The sequence below is a fragment of the Haemaphysalis longicornis genome, unplaced genomic scaffold, assembly GCF_048455015.1.
Source record: "Haemaphysalis longicornis isolate Haplotype H1 unplaced genomic scaffold, Haemaphysalis longicornis Haplotype H1 scaffold_3, whole genome shotgun sequence".
Lineage (NCBI taxonomy): Eukaryota > Metazoa > Arthropoda > Arachnida > Ixodida > Ixodidae > Haemaphysalis > Haemaphysalis longicornis.
In genome coordinates, this window is record NW_027526335.1 from 186,613,614 (window position 1) to 186,622,760 (window position 9,147).

Sequence of the window (9,147 nt, forward strand, 5' to 3'; positions counted from 1 at the left end):
ATATTGAAAACATATGGCGCTAGGTAATGTTCCGAAATATCCCGGGGGCGCGATCGCGGTGGCGTAGCACCGCGATCGCGCCCCAGACAACGTTGTCCAGAGTACTCGAAGGTGGCTTTTGTGCTCCGAACTTGTATTGCAACCATCGTTATTATAACGAACTGACTCTCAACCCGAACAATTATGACATGATTACGGTGGTAAAGGCTTTATACAATCGCTAACGAACGTAATATATAATATACGTGCATATTTTACAAGAATCGAAACCGATTAATATTTCCAAGCAGCTCTTAATTGTTTTTCAACCCATCCAGGCGTAAAGAACAAATCCTGGTCAACCTGGGTAGGCGTACCTATGAATTGAAGAAAATTTCTCTTACTCTCTTGTCCTGAAGTGAGGACCCGGCCCAGTAATCAGCTCGACTTTACTATTAAATAACGTTTTCTCCTCCTCCTCCTCCCCTTGACGCATATCTGACTACTGGGGCGATATTGCTGCGAGCAATGAAACTGAAATATCACTCCAGGTGTGAACAAACATAGTGTTACTGTATTTTTACAGCATTGAAGTAGTTCTGCTCAATAAGCCTCCATACTCCATACAATAAGCCTCCATACTAAGCCTGGTATAAATTTAGCACGCGCCTATTCACTCAGTAGGTTATTTGGAACTCAACCTACCGTTTTTGCGTCCCATAATGCGTCTCGGCATATTTTGATGCAGTGACAACATAAAGTGATGTGATACAATACTTTCGAGCTTTCGGTAAGGTTGCGAAAACTGTTTTACTTTACATACGATGAAATGCCTTCTGCCAAAGCCGAGAGCCCCGGAGGGCTGGAATTTGTTCTGGTCTTGCATTTTAGTTGTTGTCGGTTATTAGCAGCTAGCTGTTGCCTTTTTTCCAAAGATTGCTGAATACAGAAGCTGACGCCTAGCTCCAACTCTTTGCGCTCCGCACAGGACCGGCTTCGCAAGGAATGTATGGGGCGACGCCGGCAATGTTTCATCCGCAGCGGTATCTAGAACTGTACTTCAAATCACGCCTTGAGGGAGTGTGTGCAATTTTAAGTCTATTATTATGATAAAAAGATACGCACACGTAGAATCTGGTGCGGACAAGCATCAAAAGTCAACCGAGTGCAAAGAAACAGCAGGGAGAGCGAGCCCGAGTGAAGCAGGCGACAAATGCGATAATCCCTAAGCCGACGTCACGGAGGCACGCTTCGCAGCGCCACCCGTGGTCGCGCTCACCGCCAATAGCTATGCGCACACGCGTTCGATGTGTTGATTACTACTCTTGGCTTCTTCCCTTGTAGCTCACACCGAACTTCGCAGGCGGAACCCAGCGATTTGGGGTTACTCAAGTCGCTGTTCGGCATGGTCTCCTAGACATACCAGCTCAAAACGATTCAGTTATCTGCTGTCATCGAGCTTTAGATCTTATTCAGACTTGTGCTGTAGATAAAAATTGTTTGGACTCGGAATGAGTGTTGTAATGTGGCCTGGTACATCTGAGGCGGGCTAGTCTGAAGTAGTCTTTAGTCGTTTTTTTTTGTAAAAGGCTTCTTTCAGGAAAATACTAAAGATTATCATGTTGTCGCTCACCTCCTGCTCCATTGATGACATAATTCAAAACAGGAAAATATGTTAAAAATTAAGAAAAGCCTATGTTTTGCTTCCAGATTTTATTGTAATTTGGGCGATGTTCTGAGACATATTGAACGGTCTTAGTGCATCATGTATTACAATTCCTAGCTTCCAATTCCCTGCAAGACATTTTTAGCTTTCCTTTGACAGTGTTGATTATTCGTACTCTCTTCCCTAGGTGACATCGGCTACTACAACCAGGATGGTCGCTTCTTTGTTGTGGATCGCCTAAAGAACATCATTAAGTGTTGCGACTACAACGTATCTCCTCAGGAGTTGGAGTCTATACTCTATACCCACCCATCAGTTATTGAGTGCTGTGTTATAGGTATTCCAGACGAGCGACTTCTGGAGGCGCCCACAGCCTTCGTTGTTCGAAGGAATTCTTCTGGGAACGATTGCAGTGTAACCGAAGAAGAGCTTGTAGACCTTGTGGCAAGTAAGAAACCCTACTTTGCCTTCACTGTGGATATGCTTACCTTTAATGTAACACTGTGACAAAAATTTAAAACATAACACTATGTAAAAAGATTCAAGGAATGTCATCATTTATATCGAAGGCAAACATTGCCACATCACCGTTTTACACAATAGTAAAAGCCGACATTAGTTGACGTTCATGTGTGGGCAGCTCGCACACACATTTGTATTGTTTTTTTTTCTGTAGCAAACAAAAGTTGGCTCTATTTCTTTGAAACGTCATCAATCCCAAAACATCAGCGCATTTAAGTTTTTCTACTGCATGGTGTTCGTGATGGTTGATTCGTGCTGTTTTCATATTTTTTTTACGATTGCGGAAGAACTGCGCTTGTGCTGCTTATCGATATTGAGTTTATGACCGCATCCTAGAATGGCTGCCCTTTTCAAGTGTGCGTTGCCTTTAAATGTACTGAACATATTCACTTTCTTCGAAAAATTACTTACAGTATGATAGATGGAAGTCCTCTGAAACCGTCATTAGAAAGTACCAATGAGATGTGGGTAGGTTCAAGACGCAATTCAAAATCAAATCAAATCAAGTAGCTTTATTTTCTTTGAAAAGGAGGAGTACGGGACTAAAAGCTGGAGCAGCTTGGCGTGGTCCCGACCCCATTACACGTTAGCAAACAGCAGCATGATGATCAGTCAGGAACAATGACTTGATATAAGTTGACAAGTGTTACATAACATCAAGTAATACAAACGTTTGTGACATAACGCAATAATAGTACAGATAAGTTACCCGCGGCGGTGGCTCAGTGGCTAAGGCGTTGCGCTGCTGAGCACGAGGTCGCGGGTTCGATTCCCGGCCGCGGGGGCCGCTTTTCTGATGGAGGCGAAAAGCAAAAACGCCCGTGTGTGCGAGATTTCGGCGCACGTTAAAGATCCCCAGGTGGTCAAAATTAATCCGGAGCCCTCCACTACGGCGCGCCTCATCGCCTGCGTTGCGTCGGCGCGTTAAACCCCACAATCAATCAATCAGTACAGATAAGTTCATAGGCATAGTCATGAAGTGACGTGAACACTAAAAGCAGCAATTTAAAAAAGGAATAAAGTTCGAGGCATGTACTATTCCCGAGATGAAATGAGCAGGGCGAAGCGTTTGATGAGATAGTTAGGGTGAATTGACAGATCAAAAACTTCATGGTTTAATAAATTTAGCAAGGAAGGTAGTTTGTACGGCAGAGATTGTTCATCATAAGTTGTTCTAGGTGTGGGTACAGCAAAAAGTTATTTGTGCCTGGTTAGATGAAAACTTGAGTTTCGTTTTAGCTTGCAAGTTTTATTATGGTATCGGTACCATACTTACCAAAAGCTAGCCACTAGCGAACATAATAGCGAACATAGGACAGAAACAGCGAAAAAGAGGAGTCAAAACACTCAATTCTGGAAACGTGTTAAGGTGTATTGAAATTTTTTTTGAAGTGACTTAGATCGTGTACCGTAATATGTTGTATATTTGCCTGTTAGTTTGTGCAACCTGTAGTGTTTCCTTTTTTGGCCATGTTATCGTATTATACCACCCCACTCCTGCCTGGGCCTTAGCCTGCAGTATTTTCTAAATCAATAAATAAATAAAAATAAATAAACACTGAAGCACTGAACGAAACACTGATGGATTCCCTAGTTAGTAACGAACTTGCCCAACTTTGCACTTCAGTTGGCAGGTTAAAGTTGCAATAACGACAATTGGTTAGGTTACGGTCCAAGAAACCCCTGTGACAGATAGTAAAACCACCTCGGGCTCGCAGGGATACATACCCACGTGGCTGTTTTGCCCCGTCCCTCATCCGGGTTGCATAACGAAATTTGCATCTGTCGTCAAGAATCTTTCAACTTCATATTGAGGCGTTTATAGACAAAATGACCAGCAATTGGGGGAGCACACTCTCAGTGCAACTGACTTTATTGCCACATAACAAGCAAGGTCGGTCGTCAGAACACGAAAGCAATGTTTGTTTTCTGCAACGCCGGTCTTGTTTTCACTGCGTTCGCGCCTATAAACTGAACGGCAGAGATTACAAAATGTTGCGAGAGCGTTGGCATTCTATGTCATGTACCATGGCATTCGAGGAGAAAATTTCTGCAAGCATAAGGTAACGTTCGTTGGGCCTCGGTACTCTAGATGTCATACTATATACAAATACAAGCTGAGAGAGGAGAATTAAACTTCTACTCACAGGACCAATGATCGCATTTTCACACAATTAAAATGTAGCACGAAGCATGATAACACGTATTTCTGGTAACAAGTGAAGGAGAAATGAAAAAAAAAGCGATATAAATTGTCTATTGTGAGTTCTTTGTAATTGAACCGTATCCATTATACAACCCTAATCATCATTGCCTGGCGGAAATTACCCATTGTGGTTGTGACAAAATCCAATCATTTATAGGTCAGACACGATGTGGATTGGTGCATTTTTGTGTGAGAAGGCTCTAGCCAAGCGTTCGCTGTATCTTTTCCTAAAAGCATGCTGTGGTTGCTAGGTCCAGAGGTCAATGACAGAAAACGGTGATGCCAAAAAAATATGTTGGTCTAAACCGTAGGTCGAGCAAAAATTTCTATTGTCGCAGGCTTTAGTTTCTTTCAGCGCTCTTTAAAAAGTAGGCAACCATCCCTTTCCACTGCTGCAGTTTGCATTGAGCTTGTATAAAATTGCGCGCTTTAATGTGGCAGTACCATAACTCGCCACTAGGCTGGCATTGGTAGAAAACAAGCAGGTATTTTGCTCAGTTGTCTACATTGATATACGCATTGGCTATGTGTGGTGTGAGCGTAATTAAGTTGCCCGTCGAGAAATACAAACGCACCACTCCAAGAGCAACACATTTAGTATATGGCGGCGGAGGGCGGTTACCCTGCATCGCGGCTTTCAAAAAGAACATTTTAGGTGCCAAAAATAATTTGCACAAAAAGAGTCGCTCTTGTGACTAAGTGTGAGGGGGTCGCCCACTTTATTTGCCCGCGGGTGCGAGCTTTCACCACAAAAATTTGTTATGATCACTGAATAGTAGATCAAGAACCGTTACCCATTTAAACTCGGCGCCAGCGGATAAAATTTATATCATAATTATTGCAGCGTTTGTCCTATTCTCTTGCATGCCTGCACTTATTCTGACTTGCAAAGTCCTGGTTGATCTGCCCTTGCCACATTTCTCAGTAAAGGCTGGGCACATCGCAACATTATACCTCTTTATATTTCTCTATTTCAGGCCAAACCGCCTACTACAAGCATCTCTACGGCGGTGTTAATTTTGTGGACCAAATACCGAAGACAGTTAACGGCAAACAAGATAGAAATCGACTGAAGCTTCTGAAGGTTTCAGGCAATGTGCTCCAGTCGGGGGCAAGAGTAGAGAGCAAAAATGAATAAAATGAACTTGTACTGTCGCAAGATCTCACAATAAATGTTGAAAATGGCAGTGTATAAAATTGGACGACGTGCACAATTTAACTGAGATTTTCAAATTGGCAAAAATATTTTGCAGCGGAGATCCTCACATCTCTACGTGTCATGGAACACATGAGCTGTAAAAAGACCACTGTGAGGCACACAAAATCGCACACAAGCGCGATGACCAAATGGGGACCGGGAACAAGTAAAGAAACAAGCACGGCTGGGGGAGTGTTGTGAAGGCCTGAGAAAAGGGGGATACAGCGTGCATTGGGGAAAAGAAGGAGCAGCCACAAACGAGGGTAAGCCGCTACCGCACATGCAATATCAGCCACTTTGAGTGGTGGAAGTACAGACGGAGGTGAGCAGTAGGTTCGTGGTGATGGCGAGAGAGCGAAGGAGCTCCGGAGGTGCTGCCCAGAAGTCTGGTCGAGTGGTGATGGGCGCGACCCTGTAAGGTTCAAAGGCAAGTTCAACAGCAACTTGAGAGAAGTTCGAACTAAGCTTTTTTTTCTTGACATTCTTGGACAGTTCTAAGCATCCGCCGTAATTTGTTCTTCATCAAATAAACAATACCAGAAATATTTCATGGCCAAGGATGTGTGCGCGAGCGGTGGCCAATACGGCAATTTCTCTTATGTTTGCATGAAATTAGGGCATATTTGCCGCAACACCTTATTGTGGAGAGGCAACGTGGCGCTTAGCTCAACCCGTCATACTTGAAATGTCTTTGGGGTTACACGTTGAACTTCCGCTGCCGAAAGAGTGGGATCCCGCTCGTGACTGGCTAGGGGTATCCCGCAGTTGAGCTCACAAGAATAGCATGTAGCTTGAGAAGGACATTCGGCGGGTCTCCCCGCAGTTCCAACGCCCTTGGGGCGCCGCAGGCTAAAGGCGGTCCACTCCTTATATCTAAAATATTGCAGGTGGTGTGATATAAATGGCTACCGAACAAATATTGATGGCGAGAAAAGATTGCCTGTCACAAGCGCTAAACGTCTGTCTCATCTACGAAAATAATAAATCCCGTGAAATGTGTCAGAATGAAGGGAAGGACTGCGTATTTCTCTACTGACAGATACATTCGCCGCTCGGTAAGAAAGTTGCAGACTTAGCCTGATTGGTTTTGTAATGTTGGCTGAATCAGTTTTAATGAAGCTCAGGAAGCCCAAGGGCAGATTGATTTCGCGCCAATGGAACACTGAATGCCATATCGGAGGAAGTGCGGTCATTCGGCCAATGAATGCATTGAAACGTCTTGCGCTCACGAGGCTCTGTTGAAGATCCCTTGGTTATTGTCATTTTCCTACTTTCGATCATTCTTCAATGCAACGCAAATACGGTTACCAACCTGGAAGTCAGATGTGAAGTATTCTAGGTGTGCTCTTTTTTGGGTGTTCACTTCAATGAAAATTTATATTTGACGGATCATGTAAATAAAGGTCACGCAAATATGTCGTGGTCTGTAAGAAGGTTATTCAAAATCAAGTGTCTGATTCCTACCTGGTTGATGAGTCAGTTATAGCAAGCTTTTGTGCAGTCGAACCTTCACTATTGCCTTTTAGTTTGGGGTAACACAAGCGTAACATATTTAAACAGGCCGTTAATTTTACAAAAAAGGCAGTTCGATGCATAGAGTATGTGCCCAGCTCACACCACTCGAATCCGTTGTTTTTTAAATGCAACTTGCTTAAAGGAACTCAATTGTTCGAGCGAAATGAATAGAGACACACTGTTTCTGGATCACTACACTCCAGTTAACCCCCGTTACAATCTTCGACTAGGGGTTCTTAAAGGGACACTGGAGTGAATTTGTCAAGCTCCCGGTTTTGCGTGCACTGCGTAGACTGGCTCAAATTACCACACTTTCAATCGTTTATCCGGTTGATAAGTCGGTAATTATTTTATAAAGCGGGAAAGAAAAAAAACTACCATGCGCGGTCTGTGATGGCCGCACCTACTTAAGGCTGCGACGACAGGAGGAGATGCACCTTGATTGCACGCTGCCCAAGTTTAGCATTCAAACAAGTTTCAGTTTCGGTCCTGTAAAACAACATGCTTGACATCCGACGGCATCGTTGGATTGGCATTCTCAATATCTCAGTAATCATCGTACCGCGCTTCTGCAATGTCGTCGGCTGTAAAATGCCTAAGATAAGCTTCCCAGGACGGCTTGGAATCGTAGCAATCACTAGCCGTGGCCTACGCAGTGATTGAACGCCCTGCGCGTCACCGCAGACGCTCAAATGCCATGCGCTTTTCCCGCATATTCGGAGCTTGCCTCACTCATGCCTGTATCGTAAAAAGCGTGTTCGCACCAGGCCAAAGGTCTGCTGATTCTGGCCTGTGTCAACTGCCCGCATGTAGTCAGGGCTTGTGGCAACAGCACGCCAACGAGAACTCGCTAGCACGTCAGTGTCAGTCTGCGCGCGTTCTGTGAACTCGCTCTTGGAGCAGTGAACGTTACGGCCCAAAAATGGTGAACCCAGTTTAGAAAACATCGGCCGAAAACGAAAAAATCAACTGGCAAAAAAAAAAAAAAACGATCTACCCTCGGCGTTTCAAACTCGCGACTTGCAAAACAGAAAACCTAGCGCTCCAGACCACTCGCCCACGAGCCAGCGCTGCCGAGTTTGGATATATAAGGTATATAATGTACAACCAGTTTACACTGTTATTTCGTTTTAGCATTTCAAGTACCTTAGGTGACTATTTGTTGTAGAACGCTCGTGCAGTAGGCGTCCCCCAAACTTCCACAATATCTTACATCTAGCAATTGCATTTTTTTAGACGGAAAGGCGTTCGCAGATGTGTGGTCATGCTGCTGACCGCTATGCTTGTTCACCCCGCGCAAAAAAGTGCTTCCTGCTCCCTAGTTTTGCGCTGTACGGTAAACGTGTCACTTGATTTTAGTTGCTCAGTACCTGTAATTACTTCGCCAACTCTTCTCCCGCCTTCAAGTGGCCTTAGATTTTCCTACTAGAGTGCCGGTCAGGGAAGCGTCGCATGTGCACTTGTGCAGCGCTTGTGTTGAGCAACCTGGACTCGGAGGTTGATACAGCGTACAAACTAACACAGTGAAGAAGGGCACATTCTTACATTCACAAGCGCGTTGTGGCTAAGTTTCAACTGAGCGAGCGAATTGCGACAACCTGTCGGCGGCCGGCGGACTAAACGCTGGGCCGACTGAGTCTGTCGGAAGGTCGGCGAGCCGTGCGGTAGCGCAGCCAATTACCAGCTTATCTCCTCCTGACGTCACACGAAAACGCCACAGAAAATGGGCGAGGGTGCAGAGAGGAGGGCAGCAATTTTTAATTGATGTTTCTGCTAAATAAATTCGCGTAAACGCGCTCAGAGTGGTCGAAACATGGCCTATGGACTCCGGACTACAATTTCGCCAGTAATCCCGCGATGTTTACAAATCACTTCAGTGTCCTTTCAAGACCACAGTTATTCCAACATACTATGGTGCACGAAAACTAGACTATATAATACGCTGTTTCATTATTACAAACCCAGTCATATTCAGCATATTTCTTCAATTTTCCTCGCTGCTCAGATTTGAACGAAATATAAAACGACATTTTTTGCACTAAATTGTCTAGAATAGTGCAT

General features: G+C 44.4%; 1 protein-coding gene across 3 annotated transcripts in view; it reads left to right on the top strand.

Annotated features, from left to right (window-relative positions):
• The window catches only part of LOC144175879 (luciferin 4-monooxygenase-like), a 102,788-nt gene extending 96,788 nt beyond the window's left edge, over window positions 1-6,000 (top strand). For 2 of the 3 annotated variants that reach the window (XM_077704927.1, XM_077704926.1), the window contains exons 10-11: window positions 1,833-2,093; window positions 5,351-5,998. In XM_077704927.1, the coding sequence (XP_077561053.1) occupies window positions 1,833-2,093; window positions 5,351-5,511 (422 nt within the window). In that variant the 3' untranslated portion in view covers window positions 5,512-5,998. Of the gene's footprint in view, window positions 1-1,832; window positions 2,094-5,350 lie in introns of all 3 variants that reach the window. The other variant, XM_077704928.1, reaches the window with a different exon arrangement.
• Window positions 6,001-9,147: the final 3,147 nt, after the last annotated feature.